General features: G+C 46.6%; 2 protein-coding genes across 3 annotated transcripts; one reads left to right on the plus strand and one right to left on the minus strand.

Annotated features, from left to right (window-relative positions):
- The first annotated feature begins 2,810 nt into the window (after positions 1–2,810).
- On the plus strand, positions 2,811–5,509 carry LOC123045003 (N-acetyl-D-glucosamine kinase). Its single transcript, XM_044467913.1, has 7 exons — positions 2,811–3,437; positions 3,541–3,688; positions 3,837–4,028; positions 4,162–4,290; positions 4,547–4,716; positions 4,910–5,040; positions 5,299–5,509. The coding sequence occupies exons 1-7, from the start codon at positions 3,236–3,238 to the stop codon at positions 5,380–5,382; spliced, it is 1,056 nt and encodes a 351-aa protein (XP_044323848.1). The 5' UTR covers positions 2,811–3,235; the 3' UTR covers positions 5,383–5,509.
- A 948-nt stretch (positions 5,510–6,457) lies between these two features.
- On the minus strand, positions 6,458–20,870 carry LOC123045002 (WPP domain-associated protein). Of its 2 annotated transcripts, XM_044467911.1 has the most exons (7): positions 20,545–20,870; positions 19,203–19,422; positions 10,857–12,814; positions 10,653–10,779; positions 9,861–9,962; positions 9,394–9,491; positions 6,458–6,861 (listed from the first exon to the last, which is right to left on the minus strand). In XM_044467911.1, exons 1-6 carry the CDS (start codon positions 20,595–20,597, stop codon positions 9,408–9,410), a joined length of 2,544 nt encoding a protein of 847 aa, XP_044323846.1. In that variant the 5' UTR covers positions 20,598–20,870; the 3' UTR covers positions 6,458–6,861; positions 9,394–9,407. The 2 variants fall into 2 exon arrangements, with proteins under 2 accessions (XP_044323846.1, XP_044323847.1); XM_044467912.1 differs by lacking the exons at positions 19,203–19,422; positions 20,545–20,870 and adding an exon at positions 13,325–13,577.
- Between the last annotated feature and the right edge of the window lie 6,022 nt (positions 20,871–26,892).

The raw sequence follows: 26,892 nt of genomic DNA on the forward strand, positions 1-26,892 counted from the left end.
TTGGCAAGCTTCCGCTCGTGATCTACAAGTGGTATGTAGATGCAAACTCTCTCCCTTGACTCGTTGCTTAGATGAACTCATAGATGGATCTTGGTGAAACCGTAGAAATTTTTTTAATGTTCTGCAACGTTCCCCAACACCTTGCGCCATCCACCCTTTTAGCATGCCTCATGACCCTTTATTCCCTCGCAAACCTAAGCACGTAGTCGCTGACACCTTTGATCTAGCCCTCATAAACCCTAGATCAAAACTAAGGATCAAGCTTATCAACGAATGGAATTGGTGTGAGAAGGAGGATGCGTCAAGATTGATCGGATAAGAAGAGCAAGACCCTTCAAGGTTCAGCACTGCAACTATACAAGTGACTATATATTTCCCTCTAAAAAACCTCCTAAGTAAATTTCGTGTGTTGAAGATTTACATGCTCTATATATTTACCTCTCATATATGTTCCATACATGCAAGCTAGATAGTAGGTTAGCCATGAAAAGAAGCGGGATACAACTAGCATTGATGTGTATGCTTTTTGCTCTATATTTAGTGTTAAAACTTTATAAAACCCATATAAACTTGTGGCGTGGATACAAAATATCTTATTTGAGTAAATCTAGTAGAATCCTCGGTTCCACAACTCGATTTTGTCGAAGGAAAATCAATCTGACTCCAAATCCCGACTCTGACTACCTTGTCGCGGACAAGCCCACATCCCACACAAACTGGAATTGTTGGGTCATTAAGAAAGACGCAAGGCCGGAACCGGCAACCACGGCAGGAACCAACCCCGTATGATGACAACGGGTACGGGCAGCAACCCAGGCCGGGCAACACCAGTCAAATATAGTTCCCTCCAAAAGTGAAGGACGTTAACATGATTTATGCCTCCCATGTCACCAAAAAGGAGCGGAAGTGTGTGCTCCGCAAGGTATACGTCGTGGAGCTCATAGAACCAAAGTATAATCCGTGGTCAGAAATTCCGATCACATTCAATCATCAAGATCACCCGATGAGTGCCCGCCATGGTAGAAACACGTCATTGGTCCTCGATCCAATGTTGATGGCTTCCACCTAACCAGGGTCCTCATGGACGGCGGTAGCAGCCTCAACCTGATATACGCCGACACATTAAAAAAGATGCAGCTCGACTCTGCCCAGTAAGACCAAATTCAAGGGAATCATCCCCAGCATGGAGGCCCGTGTACTGGCAGGGTCACGCTTGATTTAGTATTCGGCACCCTTGATAACTACCATATCGAGGACCCCAGCTTCGATGTAGTCCCTTTTAGGAGTGGCTACCATGCACTGCTCGAATGGACGACATTGACATCATTTCATGTCCCGCACTACGCGTATATGAAACTGAAGATGTCAGACCCTAAGGGCGTCATCACAATCTGCGGCAATGCAGAACGATCGCTCCAAACCAAGGAGCAGACCACCGCATTTGAGGTCGAAGCTCAAGCTGACGAGGAGTTATTTAGAACCAAGGTCAGGCTAGACGATTCTAACCCCACAAAGTGTCTTAGGACAACACCTGATAACTCTATCGGTAACCCTGACACACATTAGATACACTTTGAGGACCGGCCAATGGCTACCTCTGCTGGATCTGACCTAGACCCCAAATAGGAAGGCGTGCTCCACGACCTCCAACGTGAGAATGGGGATGCTTTTCCTCAGCACTAAACAAATGTGCCATAAACCCCATGGGAGTCGGCGAAGCACACCCCTAACATGGTACACGGCCCGAGGCCAGAAGAATGGGCATCATGATTTATGACAGACCTCGAAGCCTAGGCATTAGGCTTTGGGCAAAAAAAACCTCCAAGCTATCCCTGGTCGGTTTGATCCAAGATGTCCAAATTTCAGACAGGGTGTCAAACCCAGTCATGGTACAAAGCAGGTATAAACCCTGGTACCATTTCATTAAAATCGCAATCAGCACATGCCTAAAGGAATCACTTCCCTGTGACATATCGGACAAGTATTCAGTATAACGCTCAGGCACTATATCCTTGGCTTTCTGGACACATACTCTGTACATCACCAGTGCAACCTCATGGGGCCTAGTCGGGGCTTGGCCTCCCCCACCGTTTCCCATGATCGTCCTCACTTCCCTTCCATGCCCTTTGGGCTACGGAATGCATCGGATGCCTATCAATGGCAGATTAGGTCACCATATGTGGACCCCCTGCCCTGAATCCGTCGAATTTGACTCGATCGGTCCTCACGAACGGCGTACCTACCGGCGCAACGCCGGTGAACTGGCAAGGAGGTGTGGTTGTTCGTCGGTGGCATAGTCACGGAGTTCATGAGCGGGAGAGGTTAGTGTTCAATCCCTAACAACCGCCTTGTATAACCGCCCAAACTAGATGGGCCAACGAAAGGCTGCCGAAAGGCCGAGGAGGATGGAGATAAGTCCCATGAGGCACGTGGCATGCATGAAAAATGGTGAGTCCTTGGTGTGGAAGAGACCCCATGTTGCTCAAAGGATTGCAACAAGGGCCATGTTGCAAAACTGGGCTATGGTTTGGGTTGCTTCGGGTTGTCTGATGCGCGCGGAGAGATCAGCAGGGTGAACATAGGTGTTTCCGTTCAATTAGCGGGTACAGAAGCAAACCTTTACGTTTTCATGTCCAACATCCACGCCCGTTTTTACCAAGAACGAGAGCTTGGAATTTTCTACTGGTTGTACCATCACCGGCACCGTCAAGAGATACAATCAAGAGCGCAGCTGGCAAAAAGTTACAAATAACAGCAAAAATCTTGCAGCACCCCTAAAAACTGTAACTTTTGGCAGCAAACTGTCCGGTAAGATCCAGGGTTTATACCAGTGCTGTCAGTAACGAACTGTAACTTTGGCAGGAAATGACAAAGCACATTTAGTGATCTAAACACTCTTATATTAGTTTACAGAGGGAGTACTAGATTACTAGAGGCGTGTCCCTAAACAACTCAGCCGTCGCGCCATTGGACGCGCGTGCGGACAGGACACCAAGCCGCCCTTGCAATTTCGTTCCATGCGTCACCTTCGTCTTCCTCCTCCCCGTCCCTTTCTCCTCGACGAAACATGTCGCCATTAGATGCGACTTGTTAGTGCACCCACTACATATATAACAAAGCTGCAGTCACCAATCGAGCTGCATCATTTGGTAGGGAGAGCTTAGAAGGAGGAGAAGAGCATATACCTACCTTTGTCTGTCTGGGTCTGGGGTAGCCAACCAAGGAGGGAGGGAGGATGCAGCGGTATACCACTAGGGACATATGGGAGATGGAGGACCGCCAGAGCCCGCGCATGGGTTGCAGCGTCGTCCTCGGCGTTGACGGTGGCGCCAGCAACACCGTCTGCGTCTGCATCCCGGCCGCCATGCCCTTCGCCGACCCGCTCCCCGTCCTCGCCCGCGCTGTCGCCGGATGCTCCAACCAGAACTCCGTAGGAGGTACTCCTAGCACCACCATCCCCACCTGGCATCCAACGATCACATCAACGCTGGCCTGGCCTGGATTCCACCTGATAATTTTTTTTGGCTTGAAATTCTTCAGAGGACAAGGCGAGGGAGACGCTGGAGCGAGTGATGGCGCAGGCTCTCCACAAGGCTCGCCGGAGACGATCAAACGTGTGCGCGGTCTGCTTGGCCGTGGCCGGCGTCAACCACCCCATCGACCAGCACAGAATGCTGGACTGGCTCAGGTGCTTATCTGTTACTCCCTTCATTCCAAATTACTCGTCGTGGTTTTAGTTCATGAACTAAAACCACGACGAGTAATTTGTAACGGAGGGAGTACCTGCTGCCAAGAAATCCGCAGGGGAAACTGAAATTAACATCTGCCTGTTCCAGGGAGATTTTCCCCAGCCATGTGAAGCTGTTCGTGGAGAACGACGCAGTGGCGGCACTGGCCAGCGGCACCATGGGCAAGCTCCACGGTTGCGTGCTCATCGCAGGGACAGGGACAATAGCCTACGGTTTCACCAGTGACGGCAGGGAAGCTCGGGCAGCTGGTGCAGGGCCGGTCCTAGGTGACTGGGGAAGGTTGGACACACACCTCTAACTTCTTCTCTATCTTTTAACTCCATGGTAGCACTATATCTTTTAAGCGGAGGAAACTGGTTAAGAAGCAACTACTGAAGCTGATTTCTGGTTGTTGCGGCACTATATATTGCAGTGGCTATGGGATTTCAGCACAAGCATTGACAGCAGTTGTGAGGGCCTATGATGGCAGGGGTCCTGAAACAGTACTCACAAACAACATCCTTGACTTCCTTGGACTCGCATCGCCGGATGAACTGATAGGGTAAATATCCTTTTGAATCGACCAATTTGTTTGATTTTACTTCATGTGAAAACAAGTGCAAGTCTGTTTCAGTTACTTGGCTCTTAAAGAGTTCGGTTACCAATTGAAAAACCCTACTAAAATAGCCGTATGCTGACATTATGTTAGCTGAAGCAAAATGTTGACTAAGATTGGAGAGCACCAAATGAAAAACTGCAATAATATGCTACCATGAAAATTGCAACAACTGCTTACCTATTCACTTTTTTCATGGCAGTTGGACATATGAAGACCAATCTTGGGCACGCATCGCTGACATTCTCCCTGTTGTGGTACAATCTGCCGAAGCCGGCGATGAAGTAGCAAACAAGATCTTGCACAATTCAGTTGGTGAACTAGCTTCCAGTGTCAAGACTGTAGTGCAGAGACTTGCGCTGAGTGGGGAAGGTGAAATAGGGACTTCCTTCTGAATGACATGCATAACAGGCCTTGCCACAAACATATAGGCCACTTGCCATAAAAAATGGCAAATAGAAAATAAATTCCGTGTCCTCACAAAAAATTGAATGTCTTAATCCTCTGTATTTGCTTATCTCCGGAACAAAGATTTCAACATGTTTCTGACCTTCTAATTTTGCAGACGGAAAAGATCTATTCCCTCTTGTTATGGTCGGTAAAGTTCTTGAGGCAAACAAGAGGTGGGACATTGGAAAGGAAGTGATAAATTGTGTTACCAAGACTTATCCAGGGGCATATCCAATACATCCCGAGGTGAGCCAGACTATAAACACACCATGTATCTACCATAATGCCTTTTTGGAAATATTCTGCCGATTCCGCCATCTCTAATTAAATGATTGATGTGAAAAAACATGCCAGAGAAGATTTTAGTTGCATCAGGAATAAAGTTAAGCATTAGTTTAAAAAGTTGAAGAAATGGTGTTGAGCTCAGGAATGAATTTCTTCAGATCCTGAGACAAAGGTCCAAAATAATTCTCATAGAAAGCTTATGTTTGTTTCTACCTGCAGGTGGAACCAGCTGTTGGTGCAGCATTACTAGCATGGAATGCTATAGCAAGTGAATTGGATGGTGATCTTAGGGCTGCTGCTTAAAGTGCTCAGCACTTATTTCTCCTACCACATTCATGTAAATTATGTTTGTGTCACACTATCACCTAGTGTTTTGCATTTGTTGTAGCAAGTTATTTTGAATGTGTTGTAATGTCTTAAAGAAGGTTTATATCTCAAATATGTGAAAAGGGAAAGAAAGTATACTAGTTTAGCTGAAGGTTTTTTCGACACAAAAGTTGCAAAAAAAAAAAAGAAATGTAGATGATTTTGTCCTCTGTTAGATCTTGCTCCGAATGACCTAAAGTTCAGTACGACACGTGCTGAAAGATACTCCCTTCGTCCCAAAATAAGTGTGGCTGACTTGATACAACTCTGGGTGGTTCACAAATACGACCAGTAAGCATAACATCACTTGACTCAGACTAAGACAAATGTTGCTCAAGCAAACATGACTGCAGTGACTAGTACGCACAAACAGAACATAACATTTATATCCCACGTAGAGTCGAAATGACTAACAAAAATGTTAATTAGAGGGCGCTACTTTCAACAGTCATCAGCCGCCAAGAATTCTTGCAACAAAATACTTTACCCGGATGCCCGAAAGAGAGACATATAGGTACTTCAAAGTGAACAAAATAAGCCAAATGGCAGGCACTTGCCTCAAATGCGGTCAATTATTGCTCAGGCAAACATCAAAACAATGACAGTCATATCAATCAACCACATACATTGCTCAGGTACATGTTAACTATGTAACTTCAACAACTTATTAATAAATAAAAAAGCACTTCTATCATGACTAACAACTAGACAACTTGGTACATTTCGAAATACAATCATTTGTTGAAACAATAGCTTCCTCCACAATCACCCAAGATGGTACATCAGTATATTACATATAGGATTATTATGGCCATTAGTAAAACTACTCCCTCCGTCCCATAATGTAAGACGTTTTTTGACACTACACTACATTATGGGACGGAGGGAGTAGAATTTTAATAAAAGGGGGAAAAAACTAAGGTACACCGCGTTTATGTATCGTGATGTTAGGGGGAAAAACTACAGGATAAACAATACATGTCATATAAGAACACCCTCATGTATATACAAATTGCCGGCAAAAATACTATCACCCTCTCATATTATATGAATTAAGCATGCCGTAAATGTCATTCAATATTCCCCCGCAAAAAGATGACATTCAATATTCACATATACATACACAATACAATATGTGAATATACCATCTGCAGAGTGGCAAACTATGAAACAACTGAACAAAGTATTCACATTTTGTTTAGCCATATGCGTATAGAAATCAGAAAGCTATGCGCAGTGCACCTAGCTTCTATTTATAACCCCTGGCTTTCAACATTCAGTCTGATAGACTCATACAACTTCATAATAGCCAATTTGGTCAGATACTTTTAGTAGGATATTGTTTACTCCATCATGACTTCAATAGCTTTCTAGCACCTCCTAAGCCTCTCCCAACAAAATTTAGAACCTACATATCTGTGAAATGCCAAAGGTAAATCAATTGTAAGCACCAATCAGCCTTCATACACATAATCAGTTGTGATGGAACATAAATGATGAGTTAATGACTAAAATTTAGAGCAGTGATTTATTAGGACTTGAGTCCACAGTGGCGGAGCCAGAAAAAATTGGTTAGGGGGGGCAACTGAGGCTAAAACAGGTTGGGGAGGGCCAACAATGAGCTTTTAGCAGCAAATGATCACTAAACATGTACTGTTCATAAGCAAATTAGCAGTAAATCACCACTGTGTAACCCTAAGGCACTGGTCATACATTGTCTATTCAAAAAGTGTGGCAGTGAAGAGGGGGGGGGGGGGGGTCTTCGAGGAAACACAAAAGCCTTGTCTTTGGACTCAATGATAGAAGAAGAGTTTATACAAGAAAACAGACGAGCACACCCGATGTTACAACACAACGCTACTAAACGCCAGCAGTATCAACAGCCGGGAACAACGCAGCTAGGCCGCTTGCGCCCGTCGTTGCCCAATGTCTGGCTTCCATCCTAATCGTGTCAAGGAGGCTAGATAGGATGAGTTGGGCGCTGACGGAGATGGCTGCATTGTGGTGCTTCTAGATGCACCAAGCCACCAGCATGATGGCACGACGTGCCCTTTCGGGCCAAGGTCTGGAGTGAGAGGCAAGTAGCCAGCCACCAGTCCATGAAGATATCCCCTGCCTCGGGAGGTCGAGCCGTCAATCGGACCTAGAAAAGCACCTCGTCTCCGTAGTCTGATCCCCTGCCACACCGTGTGCGTGAAGGAGCAGCCTGTGAGTGTTGAAATATATTGCCCGCCTCTCTACATCAGTTCAGACTTTTGGATGAACTAGCTGGAGCATGAATTCAAAATGGTATCAGAGCCAAGAGGTCTTGAGTTCAAGACTCTGCCAACGTAGTATTAAATAAAAAAGATTATGCGGTCGTCGATCCCACATCTAAGGACTAAAACAGCCTAGACGTGAGGGGTGTTAAGCTTCACAAACCAGCCAACGCAAACAAAAGTCCAAACTGGTGGAAAGGGCTAGGCAATCCACATATATACTTTAACACCCCGTCTCACGTGTGACGCGGGAAGTTAACATGTGGATAGACTCAGAGGTATGGCTCAAGAGGCCTATATGTGGACACAAATGGGGGCAACAACAATTTTTGGATAATTGCGAAAGCCGGGATTTGAACTCAAGACCTTAGCTCTGATACCATGTTAAGCTTCATGCACTAACCAACACAACCAAAAGTCTGAATTGATGGAAAGGGCTAGGCAATCCAGATATACAACAAGGGGGAGTGTTGAAATATATTGCCCGCCTCTCTACATCAGTTCGGATTTTTGGATGAACTGGCCGGAGCATGAATTCAATAGTGAGGAGATGAGCCATCGTCTCCATAGTCTGATCACATATGACGCAACAGGGTGCTGCTGCAGACCACGGCGCGCCAGGCGCTCGGAGTCCAGCAACGATCTGGGCAAGCCATTCACAAGAGCTTGACCCTGGGGGGGGGGGGGGGGCACGACCTCCAGTCCAGCCTCCACAAGCTTGAGCCGATAGCCCCCTGAAAGAGGGTGACGTAGCAACTCCTGAATGTATACTGGCAGTCGAGTGTCCAACGCCACTGGAGTACATCCGGGAAGGTGGAAAGTTGCACCAAGCGCACTAGCCACCAGAACCGGATGTATTGCCATAGGGCTTCCTGAATGTCACATAGGGCTCACGGCGCCCCTGATGTCACATAACCAATAGGGGACGCGAATAGCTTTCTGTCACATGGGAAAATATCATACGGAAACCAACATTCGATGGAAACCAGTGAAAACCATGAGAAAAAGATGTTTTGAAGTTCTGAAAAAATCTCAAAAAATATGGGATATTAAGAGGGTGATGTTCTATAGCCATGCAAAATTTCAAGTTCAAATATTTTAATGGATGTGAGCTATGAAAAAGACAAAATCAGCATTGAATAGTGCCAAACAGTAACATCACTATTCATTGCTGCATTTATCTTTTTCCTAGTTCGCATCCCATAATGTGTTTTTACTTGAAATTTCACATGACAATAGAATATCATCCTCTTAACATCCCACACTTTTCCAGATTTTGCGAAACTTTCATACATGGTTTCCATGAAGTTTTCTTTGAATGTTGGTTTCCGTATGATATTTTGAGCCACATAGGAACAACCAATAGGGGACGCTCTTTGGGCACGCTTCAGGGCTGCACATGAACTTCGGGATTTTGAGGTGACTAAACGAATCTACAGTAGCATGCCACACATTCATCCTGACAGATTAGAGAATGTTGCTAGCTGGTTATGATTAATAATCATATTTGGCCCATACAAGCAGTTAACAAGTTTCAGTGTAATATATGAATATTAAGTACCTACCAGTTAATGATAAGTTAGTTTCAAATGGATATCTATAGGAAATCTAATCAATTGGGTTGGAGTGTTCACTTGAATGTACAACTTGAACACATCCATTTAGTGCAAGATAAGAAAGGTTATCTCACCTAGCAGCTCCAACTTATGTTGTATCTTGTAAGTCATCCCTTTGTTTATTCCGTAGACCTGCAACAAGCTTGCATGTCTTCAAGAAAGCACCCAGTAACTGCACAAAAGGCATTAACTATGAGTAAGATTCTTCCCATCTTCTTTCTTAGAAAATGGAAGATGTATTCTCTCCAGCATCTGCATCACTGATGCACAGAACAAGTATTCTTCTGACTACTAAATACTAATGATCTATCATCATAATGCACATATATAGAAGTATCGAAGCACAGAAACCAATTATTTGGAACTTTCACATATAACAGGCATAAACATGCAGGTGACCACAGGAGGTGCAAAATTCAATCACATTAGGTATCCAAAGGAAGTGATTTACATTCAAAGAAACAGCTCAAGGAGTAGAAATTTAAGTATGTACAGACCAGGGTAGATGAGTAAGTTAGAATTGGCCACATGACCCACATACCCCAGGATACTGCTGAAAGACAGGAGAATAATGCTCGAGAGTCGCATATATCTTTTGCGCAATACTTAGGAGTGCAGTAACCTTGTTTTCCAAAATGTCAACCTGAATCGAGTGGACAAACACTTAAAGAGGTTATAATATGAATTGAGTATACATGTGTTACTGCAGTCAAGCAGAAGCATACTCAAACAAAGAACATAAAATGTATCCCAATCAAAATTCAAAGATATCAGCAAACTCACTTGCATGCTGACAACAAACAATGTTCTTGTTTGCCAAATAATTGCAAACCCTCTTTAACAGTCACAGGATGAACATGATTATGTAACCATCTACGAGTTTTACCGTCCGATGCTCAAATAATCAAAAATAATAATAAAAATCAGGAATGTAGCTCAGAAAAGATCAAATTAACTTGATGCAGCTAATAAAAACACGGGTTTATCTGACAAATGGATGAGCATAGCTTGCACTGAGTGTTTGGATAGGCTTAACTTTGGCTTATAACCCAAAATCACAAAACTAAGGTTCTTTTTTGGCTTATAAGCCAAACTCCAAAAGCCAAAGTTAAGCCCAACCAAACACCCCCTAAAGCGTCTTTGCCTGTATCATGCAGCCTTCCAATCGGGATAATTCGCTGTCTACTTGATTATAGCCATAAATAAGAAGTGCCCTTTTTTGCGGGGATAAGAAATGCCCTTATGAATTAGATACCTCTCAAAATAAGACCAATTGGAAAGGATTGGTCCCTTGTTTAAAAAGAAACATTAGATATGACCAGAAAAGAAATACCTCGGCTTCAGCTTTCCGAAGCTCGGACCGTGTTCTGTCTAGCATTTGCTTATATGAGAGGCCCTTCTTTGTTAGTACTATTGCCTGTTGAACCACATGGTTGCATTGATCCCTCAGATCATCTGACCTGAATTCAGCAATACTCATATCAAATTGTGTGAGAATCAACAATATGGATTATATTCAGAAGATAGATGCACATACCTTCTCTCATTTCCTTCGATGTCTCCTGAAATTTTATGTTCAATCTCCACAAATTCTTTTGATAAATCCATAATAGATACCATAATGAAATCTAGTTGTATTATGTGCTCATTTTTACCTAGAAATCCATTGTATTCCAACTTTTTTGTTTCAACTTCCTGTAAGGTAGTTGAGGCAATCTCTATAGTCGGGCTCGGTTTGACGAGCTCCTTATCCTCCATACTCTGCTCACAACTCTCGTATGATCTTGCTGATACATGAGGCTCCATCTCGATATCACGAAGTGTCATTTCGTCGCTCTCTTGCTTGGTTAGCTCTGGATTTTCATGATCATTTTCAATGAAGTGTTCCTTTTCTAGTAACAACAACTTTTCTGTTAACTTCTGATTTTCTTCATTAGCTAAACACAATGCCTTCTCCCTTTCTGAGAGTTTAGCTTCAAGTGAGGACACTTCTGCTTGAGAATTCCGTGAGGCATCTTCCATGCTGGTCCTACAGTCGTCAACAAAATTTCTTGTCACAGTTCGGTAGACTTCGTCTCTAATAGTGCTTTCAACATAGAGATCGTCATAGTCTCCTTTAATGGTGTCGACTTGTCTCATAATTTGTTCTTCAAGTGACAATCGAAGTGATATTTCCCTCCTGGCATCAGATATCTGGCACGATAATCCCTTAATATCATTCATCTTTTCTGCAAGCAAACCGCTAAGGTGCTGGTTTTCAAGGTATAGTGAATCAATTTTATTATTCAATCTGCAATTTTCCTCAAGTGCCTCGCTAGTGCTACAAACTGTAGGTGCCTTTATGGTACTAGAAATGATTGTGTCAACCCTTGAAATGATGTCAGGAACTTTCTTTCTTAGATGCTCAAATTCTAGATCATGCTTAAGATCTAATGACGCCTTCTCTCGTTTGAATTTGAACAGCTCTTCCGTTTTATCTTGTAAGTACAATTCATGCAACCTCTTTAATTTACTAATCTCAGATCTGAAGTAGTTTATGATTTCTTCCCCAGTTGAACCCCTGAGATGCCGAAAGTCAGATTTTTCAGAAATTACTTCTCTGGGACTTACAGATCTCTGTGTTGCAGACTTCTTGGTTTCCACACTGGAAGATGCAGAGTGTTCCTCCCCTGTTTTCTTTCTTAAGAGATTGTATTTCCATCTGTTACTCCTGTTACCCAGATTTTCATGCTTACTGTGGGGACTATGCGATTCATCTTCTGAAGGTAACAGCATATCCGATATAGACATCAACTCTTGACGGATTGCACCACACTGAACCACTGTTTCCTTCCGGTTCTCCCTTAGATTGTTGACAATGGAACTTTGCTCAAAAAACCTCCTCTCTAGCTCATCCTCAAGAGTTCTGATACAGTCTCCAATCATAATGCCGGTGACCTCTAATTGCAAGTCATGCTCCCACTGAAGATCGTGAATTGAAGCGTTGAACAGGCTCAACATGTCCTTAATTTGCCGGAACACCACTATCAAGAGTAGCTTTAGGTCATTGAACCCCTCATCTATCTCTACTATTGGCTTTCCATGACGGCATATCGCAGGGCATGAAACATCTGCATCACTGTCATGAACAAAGTTATGGCTTTTCAAGAGCATCATATCCTCCTTGAGCCTATTAAGCTGTTGATCGACTTCCAGTTTCATCAAATCTAAGTACTCTGTGTAATTGATCTCTACATCTGCATCCAGAAGGTGTTGGTGTAGCCGCGACATTACAGTTGCAAACGCCTCAAAATTGCTTCCGATATCACAGCTGCAATTGCAGGAGAACAAGGATGGCGGTGGTGGCACTGGTGAACCTTGCAAAGACGAGGGTGTGTCGAGAGAAGGGCGATTGAGCAAGGACAAACCATTGTGAGGTGTACATCGGGATTGGCTAGTGTTGGCTGCTGGTATGGTCAGCCTAGCAAGAAATGGATCCATTCCTTGGTCAAACACCTGCAGCATTTATTTTAAAGAAAAATTACAAACAATTAAATCTAGGATGATGTTTACGCTTTGGCAGTAGTAGAAAAATGTTGCCTCATTGTGATGTACAATTCGCTTCTCACTTAACAGCCGGCCATAACAATGGGCGGCAAACAGCAAAAGTTTGTATCTGCTCCAGTCCAGCTAGCCCACACCAAAAAGACCAGTTGCGGTAAAAATGCAGGGAAGTTTAACAGCAGTTGGTTCTCCCTGCTCTTCTTATCCCTGCCATTACCAAGTAGTACAAAGCCAACCAACAGTGGAGCGCACAGTTGATTCGCTCGCGCAGCTCCCTCGGTTGGTCCATAGAACCATAAACAAAAACTGCCGCGACGCGTTTCCAGTTACAACCCAGCGGCAGCGGGTGGCACTCGGTTAACAAGCAAGCTGAACCCAGCCCCGAGCCGAGAGTAGACGGAGAGACGGTTGATTTACCGCCAAATTTGACAGTGCAAAAGGAAACGGAAGCGGAACACTTACGGGCTCGATCTGCGCCATGGGCAGGAGTTGCGGCTCCGGCTCCGAAAGCCGTGGCCGCCCCGGAGGAGAGGAGCTAGGGTTGGGAGAGGTGGTTGCAGCGGTAGAAGAGGACAAGGACAGAGAGGCGGTGGAAGAGGGAGCGGTGAAACCGGGCTGAGGATTGGACCAGGCGAGGCGACCGATCGCTGGGTTGGCTTGCCTTGCCGCGGGGAAGACGAGTCACCACCGTGCGGGGCGGGCGGGGTGGTAACAATAACCAACGGACCAGCTGAGGCTGGGGGGTGAAGCGACAAACCACATCGCACGGCACGGAGAAGCTGACGTCGGGGTCCGTTTCAACGCGGGGCCCATCGGACGGCGGGGTGGTTGGGAGGTGGGAGTGTGTAGCCACCGCGTAGTGTGGGACACGTGCTGTGTGGCTGGGGCCCAGCAATCGGCGGGGGAGAGGGAGAGGGAGAGGGAGAGAGAGAGTGGGGTGCTGAGCTGGCGTACAGTACGGGACAAGAGCGAGGGAGATGCGCATGAGCTTCAGGATTGCCGCGGAGTTCGAGGGTGGCCGTCTGATGTGCCGGGTGGGCTCAGCTGGTTCGCCGCTCCCATGGCTTTTGCCCTTGGGCTTTTTCCTTCGCTTTTGGTCTCTTCTTTTTGCCGGCAAATATTTGTCCGTTCGTTTGGGGTTATTTTACTCTTGGTTGATTCATCCTATCTATTTTTAGTTAATAATGACTCAAGTAATCGCGTATCAATCTTTTTTCTTTTTTCATGACTAAAGTAAGGATGTCCTAATTATAGGCTCGAAGAATCGAATTTTAAAGCACCGCATTAATAGGTCGGCGATTTTCTTTTCTATAAAAGCCAAAGGCTAACCCTCCCCTTTATTTATTTATTTTGTGTTTCTTAATTTTGTACTCCGGCTTTCCTATATGTCCACGAACATGTTCAAACAGTGTCCGGACGTGTCTTTGTATGCTCATTTGTCCATGCGCGAGCTCTCCAAATTGTTAGGACACATGCATATGATTGAGAGCAACTCCAACGGGCCGACCTAAACGGACACCGCTTTTGTCCGTTTTTCGTCCGTTTGGGTCGGCCAGGCGAACGTGTGCGTCCGCATTCTGAAATGGGTCGGCTTGGCCGTCCAGCGAGGGGAGCAGAACCAAATGTGCGGGCACGCAAAAAAAAGGTCGCACGAAATAAACTTAAAATAAACTTAATTAAACATAAGTGGTCGGTCAAACTCAGGCCAAAGTCCACTTAAACATAATTAAACATTAATTAAAAAACTAAAAAAGTCCACGCCTGCCTTCTGCCGCCCCGCACGCTGCCCTAGACGTCGTCGGCCTTGCCCTTGCTCTTGCCGTCAACGCCGTCGTCGCCATCGCCGGTGAGGTTGATGAAGACGGGAGCAGGGTCTGCCGAGCCGAACGCCGCCTGGTATGCTGCCAGGGCAGCCTCCTCAGGCGTCTGCTGGGGCGGCGGCATTGCAGCCAGCCGCACGCGCTCCTCTTCCTCCTCCTCGAGTCGGAGCGCCTCCGCATCGCGGTGGAGCATGGCCTCATAGCGCATCTGCTGCTCGCCGTCGTCCTGCTCCTGCCGAAGCAAGTGCACCTTTCAGCGCTCGAGGTGGTCGACCTCCTGCTCCGGCGTCGCGGCGAAGTGGACGGGGCGCGCGCTCACCCACTCGCGGTACTGACCCGTCCACGAGTAGGTCTCCTCCGGCCAAGTGGGTGGAGGCGGGGAGCGCTTCCGCGTCGGCTCCGGCTCCGGCTTGGGCTGGATGGGCGGCGAGGGTGGCGGTGGCGGCACGAACAGCGGGGAGTGGACGGAGTCCCCCGCCGCCGATAGGGCGAGGGCTTGCTCCAGCCCATCCCAGTGCGCGTCCTCCTCGAGGCGGCTAGCCTCCAGCGCCTGCTGCAGGGCCTCCTCGAGGGCGGCCTGGTACTCCGCCTCCATCTCCTCGTCCTCCGGTTGTACCTGCGGCGGCGGCGGTGGGAACGGCGGCGGGACGGCGTGCACACCCGAGCGTCGTTTCTCCTCGTGTCCGAGGGCGAACCAAGCCTCCCAGTTGGGAGAGTCGGCGGCGTACTCAGGCAGCCGACGCTGCTCGGGCGTGAGCTACGCGCGGCGCCGGTGCACGGGCTTCGCGGAACCGCCGGCACTGGGATCCGCTGGGGATCCAAGTGCCAATGATGCGGCAGCGTCACGTCGGGATAGGGGAGGGGCTGCCTGTACTCCCAGTGCCACCGTGCTTGGTGCACCGGGATGTGCAGGCGCCGGCGTTCCGGGCGGAAACACGCCGGCGGTGGCGGGAGAGGGGAGCACAGGAGGACGAGGCGCCGGGGGTGCACTTGCCCTTGGCCTTGCCATTGTTGCCGAAGATGCCCATGGCGGCCTAGGGTTTTCTGTCGCCGGCGAGGAAGCAAGGGAGTGGGGGGGGGGGGGGCAGATGTGGACGGAAGAAGTGGATGAGGCCGCCCCCCCCCCCCCCCCCCGCCGCACGCGTGCTTAAAAAAGGACGCTCCTTGAGGCTGACGAGTGGGCCCGCTGTCGGTGGTTGTCATAAATAAGACGATTGGTGGCGGTTGGATGGCCTTCGGGTAGGGACGCGGCGGACGCCGAGGAGACGCGCGGTGCGTCCACGCCGACGCAATCCAGGCGCAATTTTGGGCCGGAAATGGGTCCACGCAGACGCCATGCGGACGCGATGGGTCGCCGCGTTGGGTCTCTACTTTTGTCCGCGCCGATCCAAACGGATGCAGCGGATAAAATGGGTCGCCCCATTAGAGTTACTCTGATAACGACGGAAGAAGAAAATCAAAAGAAAGAGAAAAGATGGTTTGAATCCGGCGTGGTGGGGTATCCGTAGTCGCACGCTAGTTCTGGTTTCCCTGAGAGGTCATGTCATGCATTACCGAAAAAGGGTTTCCCCCCGCTTTATATTATAAAGCACCAGACACGCACCAGACACACGATCACAGGGTAACTGCCGGGACGAACGGCACAACAAGCCCAAAAGGGAAAAAGAAGAAATAAAAGCCAACAACGGCAGCTCGGCAAGCACAAATGATCAGCCACCGCTGCGCCCTCCACCTTCATCCCACCACACGCCATGGCACCGGCGCGCCGCATACCAAGCAGCACCTCCAAGAAGGAATGCGACGCCAACGACGCTGCTGCCCGGACGAGTCCTAGGGTTTCCCCCGGCATACGGAGGGGAGCGGGTGATGGGTAGCGCCGACGCCCTTCAAGAAGGAATGATGGCACCCTCAGGTGTCACCGCGTCGGAGCCGGAAGAACCGGCAAAGATTTCTCCCACATCCCCAAGCACCGCTACCCACTCGAACCGGGGCCATCCAACCATCAAGCCACCCGCAAGCACGCGCCACCACGGTCTTGGACACATCCACGCCGCCCCGCTGCGAACACCACCATGAGGCCAAGGAGGCCGGAAAGAAGCGCCAAGCGACGGGAGGAACCACACCGAAGCCAAGCGGGAGGGAACCACCTCCCCCGCCGACGTGCGGGAGGCCCGAGCCCCTGGCGACGTCGTGGTCGCCGACCGGACGTGGCAGCAGGGCACACCGGGCCACCCCTGGCCCGGCCAGGTCCACAACGGACCCGCAAAGCCCCGCCGGCCATGTTGCAGCAAGCCGGCACCTGCGCCGCCCGCTCCCAGCCGTCAACGTCGCTCTCCCGCCTCCTGGAGGCCACGCCGCCGGCCCGTCCCGCTGCCGGCCCGCCCAAACCCAGATGGGGCCCGAAGGGCCCAGATCTGGGCCGAGCGGGCTGGTTCAGGCCGCGCCGCCCCGCCGCCAACGGCGACGCCGTCGCCCAGTCGTCCACCCACGCCGCGCCAGGATCTCCGCCGCCACGTCGTACCGCCGCCGCCGAAGAGCACCTCCCGGTGCACACCGCCCCGCGCCGGGGAGCACCGAGAGGGGAAGGGCAGGAGGCCGCCGCCGCCAGCAACCCAGGGGCCAGGCCTGGCCGCGGGTGCCGGCGACGGCGGCGGGGAGGGAGGGAGGGAAGGGGGGGCGCCGGAGCGCGGCCGGTCGCCCGCGGGGACGACGCGGTCGCGCAAGGTGGAATGTCTCTTTCCATGTCATGCATTCAAATCGAAGGAAATAATAAGTCTCAGGAAACGAAACTAGAGCTATGTATCAGAACGAAATAAGTCAAGGTGGGAATGGGCCGGGTCGACCCACCGGGTCTTTGGCCCGACCCAAAAAAACAAGGCCAATGGGTCAGTCGGGTCGGCCTCATACAAAAATCGGGCCAGTAGAGCCGGCACGGAGTGCCCCATCGGGTCAGCGGGGCCGACCCACCTCCGAGAGTACTGGAGTCAATCGGTATCGCCAAATCCATCTTACTAGCTTAGCTTATACAACTAACATCAGCTAATTATAGTGTACTAATTAGCCGAAACATTAACTAGCTAACATTTGTACACGTACTGGAATCCATTAACTCAATCCTCCTTTATAAACTGGACGTGGAAAGAGCTGAAACTGTATATTGTGGTTCATTTGTAAACTTTTATTATTTCAATCATGCATGTTTAGATCATAATTTTGTTTTACTTGTAATAACATATTTTTGAGTATATCCTATGTACCACAACCAAATATTATATAAGAAAATAAAATTTGGGTCGACCCGAAGTACCCATTGGACCGGCGAGGCCATTGACTTTTTTGAATTGGGTCGACCCGTGGCCTCTCAAATTGGCCTCAAGGCCAACAGGGCCGGGTCCAAGGCCAGGTCCGGGCCGACCCATTCCCACCCTGAGAAATAAGCATGTGCAGTGAGAGGCGATCATGTGCATACTCAGCATCTCTCCGCAAGCATAGCCATCTGTAACGGCAGCATAGTAGAGATCGTGCAATAAAAAATATACTATTTGGATCTGATCTATTGGCCATTTATTTGATAATAGATCTAGAGATTTCGCATGTTCGTCTTGGCAGTTGAGACAAACAGGAGACACGAAGCATGTGGCCCTTTTTTTTATTGCGGCCATGCAAGGTCTTCTTAATAATAGCGTGTTCATATGAATTAGGCTTCTGTTTCTCCCCCTTTCCTCTTTCCTCCTTGAACACATTATACGGCTGTCATTGTTACATACTCCATCTGTTCACAAATATAAGATGTTTTGGCTGAAATGAATGGACAAACACACTAAAACATGTCTATATGCATCTGATTTGGAAAAAAGTTAAAATATTTTATATTTGTGAACGGAGGGAGTATTTTTTCCGCGGAAAGTATACACCTTCTAAGTTATGAAGTGAGTTTATTCAGCTATTCTTGGTAGAAATTAAGGGGATGGAACCAAAAGAATCTTTTGAAACCTGACTGAAGGATACACCTTGCATGCTCACAAGATTTGCATGAGAGCTTGGAAATGAACAAAAAGGGAAGCTGAAAGGTACGCGTTACCTAAATTTACTACCAGAACACCTGAGGGCATGTACAATGTATAGCCTCAAGGTGATGCCTTGCATGCCACGTAGGTTCGGATATGACGTAAAGTAGGTTCGGATAAAGAAGCGGGATCCTCTTCAGGAGGCGGGTGCTTGAAGAGAAAAAGTGTGATCCGGTGACAAAAGCTGAAAAGGTTGAAGTGAAAAGTAGAGATGCATGTGTACTAAAGTCTTTATTTTCTATTTCTTAATAAGGTCCACTAGCGGTAGCTTGCATTGGGAGTGTATCTTTTTCAGAGTGCCCCAAACCCACAACACCATCCGGCCAGATCTACTAGCAGTTTATATACAAATACACCTTCTATATGATCTGGAATAACTCCGAAGCAAAATGGCTGAGTTACAAGCAATGAAAAGTCGTATGTACATTTAAGGCTTTTTACACGGCTGCATACCTGTGATCTGAATTTTGTCACCCAGTTTTGAGTCACACAAGAAGTTACTGCAGATACCCTTCTTTGAAGGATCTTCTTTTCCAGTTTCAGGATCATAATAAACAGCACGGCACACACAAAGACTAGCAGTCCTTCCATCAAAAGAATCACCATACCTAGTAGACGCAATAGAATAGAGTCGGACGGTATTTGGGGCCCCAGGTTTCTTTGGGTTCTCTCCCTGGAAATGCACAAAAGGCTGAGAGAGCAACAAAGATATGGGACAAAAGGAATTGAACATAAGACAGGAACTGATCTTTAGTTGCTCATTAGCTAACTGATAACTAATCACCAAGAATGATCAACATGTTTCTTCCCTTTTTATAAAATGTTTTATCAGCAAGGATCTATATACTTTCTTTTAACAACAATTGTTATATTGTGAGCAACCCAAGAATCATAAGCACTAGATTTTGCAGCCCAAGACTCGGAAATAGAAGATTTTGCATTTACAGATTTATCCACCATTCAACATCACATATATGAAGAATCTCTTATACTAGAAGGGCTGGACGCGCTTTGCTGCGTCGTTGGTGTTGTTGGGTTTTCATAATTTTTCTACTCTCACTATTTCAAAATATAAGGTGTACTGGTTTTTCGAAAAGTCAAACCTCTTTAAGTTTGACCTTTTTTGTAGAGAAATATATCAATATCCATAATAACAAACTGGTACCATTAGATTCATCATGAAATGAATTTCCATATTTCATTTATTTAGTATTGTGGATGTCGATGTTTTTGGTTGTCGATTGATTTGAAAAATCATTAACCAGTCAAAATTGTGAACCAAATCCAAAATTGAATACCTGAATCGAATGAGGGAGCTCCAAAATTAGGGAGTATAATAGATTAAAAGAATTGAATGAGAGAGTTCCTTGATAAAAAAAATTGATCCGGTCAAAATCAGGTGACCCAATTCTAAATTGAAGACCTCAATTGAATGTGAGAGCTCCAAAATTAGGGAGCACAGTGTATTTATAGATGTAGAAATGATGGTTTAAATTTCTGACCCTTCTTAATATTTGCTTTTACTTTTTTTTCAAAGGGTTGAAGGGAGCCACGGGGCAGCGGTAAAGTTGTTGCCCTTCTCCGGACCCTGCGCAAGCAGGAGCTACGTGCACCAGGCTGCCCTTTTTATTTTTTCAAAGGGTTGGATTCTAGAACTGCAGACAATTAATGATCAACATTCACTAGCGATCAAGTAAAGGAAAAAAAAGTAGTGAAAGCGATATTAGTATGAAGGATCAAGAATGATACATTATCTTGGGCAATCATAAGGCGTGGGGTGGAGGGGGATACTTACTGGAGGAATGACACCATAACTTTGTCCTTCCCAGTATGGGACATTACCACCATGGTCAATGACAAAGTGACATGTTTCACCAGGAGTTTTAGGACCTACAATTCTCTCAACGGAGACAATTGAGGCTGTGTAGGGTCCCTTTGGTTTGTACAAGTTGAGGGGTGGCTCCTTTGTATTCTCCAGCTCCAGAGGTTTAATAGCAACTTTACATTTACTTTTGCTTGCTTGTTGCACGGACATGCAAAAGACCTTCTTCGTATGTCTTGGTTGCAGGGTCTTGTTTTCCCATGCTAATTTTCCAGTCCATGACTTATTGCAGGAGTTATTACCCTGAACAATAACAAGTAAATCATGTACAAAAATACAGTACTACGGATGATAGAAACTTAGGGTCCAATAACCCCTAAGCTAAGGAGAATCAAATGCTGAATGTTTGCCTGTAAAGCCCAACACCAATTCCTAGGTCCTAGAGACATGAAAGAATTATAGCCTAGGAATGTTTTCGAAAAGGAAGTGATGTGCATGTTGCGTGAGCATTTCTTAGTAATAATTCTGATAAGAAACTACGGCATACAAAAAATGTGCATGTCACTAGTTCATATAGCACATATTTCCCAGGTGTGAGTCTAATTTGTACTTCATTTGGGAAAAATAAGTCATATCCCGCCTAACCTAAAAATATATAGCACCTATCTCCCATTGTATTGGCGGTAACCGATGACTGACATCTGTTTGGCGGTAACTTTCCAATGCTGAGCGGGATATAGTTGCGAAGTAAGCAATGGAGATGCCAACTAAGTCAGGCAAAGATATGATCGAGAAAACTCTAAGCCGCATAGAGCTGCTGGCAATGACACATTTCGCTTCAAGTCCCTAAACAGTTCAACTAGCAGGGTGCTCTATCTGCTGGTTTCCAAAAAAAAAAGGTTCTTGAGCAGTTTAGAATTTTGCCTTTCGGAACTAATTATTCTACAGTGCCAACGCAGATAGAACTAGGAGATTCCTCATCGATACCACCCGAATGGGAGCAACATTAAACCTCAGACAGTTCAGACTAACCACGCACCTTGAGCGAAGAACAACTCCTGTAGTGGCGACCATCCGAACCAATCGGCGCCACGGCAGCCACCTACAAGGCACCAGGAAAGCAGACGAAGCTTAGGGGCACAGCGAACGGGGAAGCCGCGCGCACGCGGAGGGTGTAAGACTAGAGCGCGCGTACCTGGGCTCCTAGGGCGGAAGCCATGGCCGATCGCTCACGTGCTTGCGGAGGAGTTCGCTAGGGTTTTGAAATTTGATCTGCGGAAGCGACGGGGGGAGAAAAGAAAGGGACACGAGTGTGGAAGTTTGGAGAAGAGTAGAGAAGCAGAGGCCGCTATCGGGGTAAACGGCAACTTTGTTCTGTTCCGCACTGCGTACCACAGTTGAGAGAGGATTTTTAGAGCACGGGTGCACCTTATGTTAAACAGTTTATTAAAAAAACAACTTTAAAGTTTCAAAAATATCAGAAAATAATTCTACATGATTATATGGCTGTATATTACAAATGTATAAAGTTTGATAATGAAATAAGTAAACATGTTGCATTGTCCAATCTTTTCGAAATCACGCTTTTATCATTTTTGGGTAACTCACATGATTATTTATTTCATCATCAGGATTTGCACATGTGTGCTATACATCCATACGAACATGTTAACTTTTTCTCGGATTTTTTGAACAAGACACTATTTTGACACTATTTGAAATATAGGCCACTATAGCTCCGTGCTGCCTTTTATATTTTTTGGGCGCTACTTTGCACTGGTCGATTGGCCTACCGTCGGTCCAGCTCGGCAATGTACATGTACGATATCAGCATGTGTACCCCCCCCCCCCCCCCCCCCCCCCCCGCGCAAACTTTCTCATCAATACATGTACGATATCAGCATGTGTACCCCCTCCTCCGTTCTTTTTAGTCTGCATATAAGATTTGGTCAAAATCAAACTTTGTTAACTTTGACTAAGTTTATAGAAAAGAATATCATATAATTTTCATACCATATAGCTTTAGTATTGTAGATGTTGATATTTTTTTCTATAAAGTTGGTCAAACTTTACTAGGTTTGACTTTGACCAAATCTTATATGCAGACTAAAAGAAATGGAGGGAGTATATTTTTTGGGCGCTACTTTGCACTCATCGATTGGCCTGCTGTCGGTCCAACTAAGCAATGTACATGTACGATATCAGCATGTGTATCCCCCCCCCCCCCGCGCAAACATACATCCTTGTTCTTTCTCGCTCGCAATAGTTGTCGCGGGGTCACCGGCTCGTGGCCCCCTGGCCTCCCACCGCCTACACCATGGTTGCTCGTAAGGGCGGCTCGACGGTTTCAACTCCGGTGCTCGCTTGGTCCGCCCTATTGTCGCAAATCGAGTTGTCGGTCCCAGCAAATTGTCGCCCATGTAGCATCGGCTTGTGCGGGTTCCAGCGTTCGTGCCCAGCGATTCTAGCAATTTTCATGACTGGTTGTAGCATCCACCACCACCGGTTCCATCCACCCGACGATCCTGTCAACCTCAATGGGCGGTTGATACGTCTCCGTCGTATCTATAAATTTTTATTGTTTCATGCCAATATTCTACAACATTCATATACTTTTGGGCTTTGGCAACATTTTATATTATTTTTAGGACTAACATAATAGTCTAGTGCCCAGTGTCAATTCCTGTTTGTTGCATGTTTCTTCTTTCGCAGAATATCCATATCAAACGAAGTCCAAACGCGATAAAAATTTACGGAGATTTATTTTGGAATATATGTGATTTTTTGGAGGTGGATCGACGCAAACGGAGGCCCACAGGCTCCACTAGGCACCAAGCCATGACCTCCACACCCCCCAGGAGCACGGTGATGCCTAGTGGGCACACCGTAAGTCGGTTGGGGCTCTTCTTCGGCCACAAGGAAGCTTATATCTGGAAAAAAAACGTGTAAAAATTTCAGCCCAATCAGAGTTACGGATTGCCGGGAATTCAAGAAACGGTTTTCGGCCAGAAAACAGGAACGCGAAACAGAAGAGAACACACAGAGAGATCCAATCTCGAAGGGGCTCCTGCCCCTCCGCCGCCATGGCGGCCATGGACCAGAGGGGGAACTCTCCTCCCATCTAGGGGGAGGCCAAGGAAGAAGAAGAAGGAGGGGGCTCTCTCCCCCTCTCTGCCGGTGGCGCCAGAACATCGCCCAGGCAATCATCGTGACGGCGATCTACACCAACAACTTCGTCGCCGTCATCACCAACTCTCTCCCCCTCTATACAGCGGCGTAACACATCTTCTTCCCGTTGTAATCTCTACTTAAACATGGTGCTTAATGTATATATTATTATCCAATGATGTATGGCTATTCTATGGTGTTTGAGTAGATTCATTTTGTCCTATGGGTTGATTGATGACCGCGATTGGTTTGAGTTGTATGTTTTATTTTGGTGATATCCTATAGTTCCCTCCATGTCGCGCAAGCGTGAGGGATCCCCGTTGTAGGGTGTTTCAATACGTTCATGATTCGCTTATAGTGGATGGCGAGAGTGACAGAAGCTTATACCTGAGTAAGGGGGTTGTAGCGTATGGGAGTAAAGAGGACTTGATACCTAATGCTATGGTTGGGTTTTACCTTAATGATATTTGGTTGTTGCGGATGCTTGCTAGAATTCCAATCATAAGTGCATATGATCCAAGTATGGAAAGTATGTTAAATCATGCCTCTCCCTCATATAAAATTGCAATAATAATTACCGGTATAGTTATCGATTGTCTATGGACAAAATACTTCTCTTGTGTTATAAAAATCTTTCTACTAAACAACTAACTATTATTATCTCGCAAAGTACTCCTTTTTTGTTCTTGCAAAGTAGTTCTAGCATCACACCTACAGAATAGTTTCATACTTGTTCTAGGTAAAGCAAACGCTAAGTGTGCGTAGAGTTGTATCGGTGGTCGATAGAACTTGAAGGGAATATAAATCCTACCTTTAGCTCCTCATTGCGTTCGACACTCTTATTTAGCGAAAAAGCTACAGTTGATCCCCTATACTTGTGGGTTATCAGCGGTCCGAGAAATCTCAACATGTCGGGCCCTATCCCAGCACCACCGCCTACGACATTACAGCTCGCGGTGTCGTCGGTCACCGCATTTGCGGTCGCCGGTCCCAGCATTCTTGCAATCCGCACTTCCCTGTCGCAGCATCATTGCATGCCTATCATAGTGAAAGAAATATGCCCTAGAGGCAATAATAAAGTTGTTATCTTATATTTCCTTAGTCAGGATAAAGGTTTATTATTAATGCTAGAATTGTATGATCGGAAACCTTAATACATGTGTGAATACATAAACAAACAACGTGTCCCTAGTGAGCCTCTATTAGACTAGCTCGTTGATCAAAGATGGTTAAGGTTTCGTAACCACGGACATGAGTTATCATTTGATAACGGGATCACATCATTAGGAGAATAATGTGATGGACAAGACCCATCTGTTAGCTTAGCATAATGATCGTTCAGTTTTATTGCTATTGCTTTCTTCATGTTAAATACATATTCCTTCGACTATAAGATTATGCAACTCCCGGATACCGGAGCAATGCCTTATGTGCTATCAAATGTCACAAACGTAACTCAGCGATTATAAAGATGCTCTACAGGTATCTCCAAAGGTGTTTGTTGAGTTGGCATAGATCGATATTAGGATTTGACACTCCGAGTATCGCAGAGGTATCTCTGGGCCCTCTTAGTAATACACATCATAAGCTTGCAAGCAAACGACTAAGGAGTTAGTCATGAGGTGATGTATTACGGAACGAGTAAAGAGACTTGCCGGTAATGAGATTGAACTAGGCATGAATATACCGATGATCGAATCTCGGGCAAGTAACATACCGATGGATAAAGGGAATTACGTATGTTGTCATAACGGTTCGACCGATAAAGATCTTCGTAGAATATGTAGGAGCCAATATGGGCATCCAGGTTCCGCTATTGGTTATTGACCGGAGAGGTGTCTCGGTCATGTCTACATAGTTCTCGAACCCGTAGGGTCCGCACGCTTAATGTTCGATGACGATATAGTATTATATGAGTTATTTGATTTGGTGACCGAATGTTGTTCGGAGTCCCGGATGAGATCACGGACATGACGAGGAGTCTAGAAATGGTCGAGAGGTATATATATATATATATATATATATATATATATATATATATATATATGACAACGGTATTCGGACACGGAAGTGTTTCGGAGATCCTGGGTACATATCAGGTCACCGGAAGGGGTTCCGGGCACCCTCGGTAAAAGATATGGGCCTTATGGGCCAAGAGGGGAAAGGGCACCAGCCACAAGGGGATGGTGCCCCCTCCCTCCCATATGGGCCGGCCTAAGGAGGGGAAGGTAAGGGGAGAAGGGAAAGGAAAGTGTGGATTAGGATTCCCACTTCCTCCCCCCCCTCTTTCCTTCTCCCTCGGTTAAATATGACAGGGGGCGCCACTTGGGGAGGACCCCAAGTAGGATTCGGCCTACTTGGGGCGCCACTTGGGGAGGACCCCAAGTAGGATTTGTCCTACTTGGGGCGCCTCCTGGCAGCCTACCCTCTCCCTCCCACCTATATATATGTGGGGGGCACCCTAGCACACCCCAGACAATTGCCTAGCCATGTGCGGCGCCCCCCCCCCTCCATCGTTTACACCCCCGATCATATTCTCATAGTGCTTAGGCGAAGCCCTGTGGAGATTACTTCACCGTCACCACGCCGTCGTGCTGAAGGAACTCATCTACTACCTCGAAGTCTTGCTAGATCAAGAAGGCGAGGGACGTCACCGAGTTGAACGTGTGCAGAACGCGGAGGTGCCATGCGTTCGGTACTTGATCGGTTGGAGCGCAAAAAAGTTCGACTACATCAACATGTTGGAAATATGCCCTAGAGGCAATAATAAATTAGTTATTATTATTATATTTCCTTGTTCATGATAATCGTTTATTATCCATGCTACAATTGTATTGATAGGAAACTCAGATACATGTGTGGGTACATAGACAACACCATGTCCCTAGTAAGCCTCTAGTTGACTAGCTCGTTGATCAATAGATGGTTACAGTTTCCTGACCATGGACATTGGATGTCGTTGATAACGGGATCACATCATTAGCAGAATGATGTGATGGACAAGACCCAATCCTAAGCCTAGCACAAAGATCGTGTAGTTCGTATGCTAAAGCTTTTCTAATGTCAAGTATTTTTTCCTTAGACCATGAGATTGTGCAACTCCCGGATACCGTAGGAATGCTTTGGGTGTACCAAACATCACAACATAACTGG

The sequence above is a fragment of the Triticum aestivum genome, chromosome 2B (assembly GCF_018294505.1).
Source record: "Triticum aestivum cultivar Chinese Spring chromosome 2B, IWGSC CS RefSeq v2.1, whole genome shotgun sequence".
In the NCBI taxonomy this organism is placed as follows: domain Eukaryota; kingdom Viridiplantae; phylum Streptophyta; class Magnoliopsida; order Poales; family Poaceae; genus Triticum; species Triticum aestivum.

Excerpts from the sequence above, each read along its gene's own strand:
- LOC123045003 (XM_044467913.1), top strand. The coding sequence starts at position 3,236 with ATGCAGCGGTATACCACTAGGGACATATGGGAGATGGAGGACCGCCAG. Across the intron at positions 3,438-3,540 it reads CAACCAGAACTCCGTAGGAG|AGGACAAGGCGAGGGAGACG; the intron begins GTACTCCTAGCA and ends GAAATTCTTCAG. Across the intron at positions 4,717-4,909 it reads ACTTGCGCTGAGTGGGGAAG|ACGGAAAAGATCTATTCCCT; the intron begins GTGAAATAGGGA and ends CTAATTTTGCAG.
- LOC123045002 (XM_044467911.1), bottom strand. The coding sequence starts at position 20,597 with ATGGTGGTAATGTCCCATACTGGGAAGGACAAAGTTATGGTGTCATTC. Across the intron at positions 12,815-19,202 it reads TGACAAAATTCAGATCACAG|GTGTTTGACCAAGGAATGGA; the intron begins GTATGCAGCCGT and ends TAAATGCTGCAG. Across the intron at positions 10,780-10,856 it reads ATCGAAGGAAATGAGAGAAG|GTCAGATGATCTGAGGGATC; the intron begins GTATGTGCATCT and ends TGCTGAATTCAG.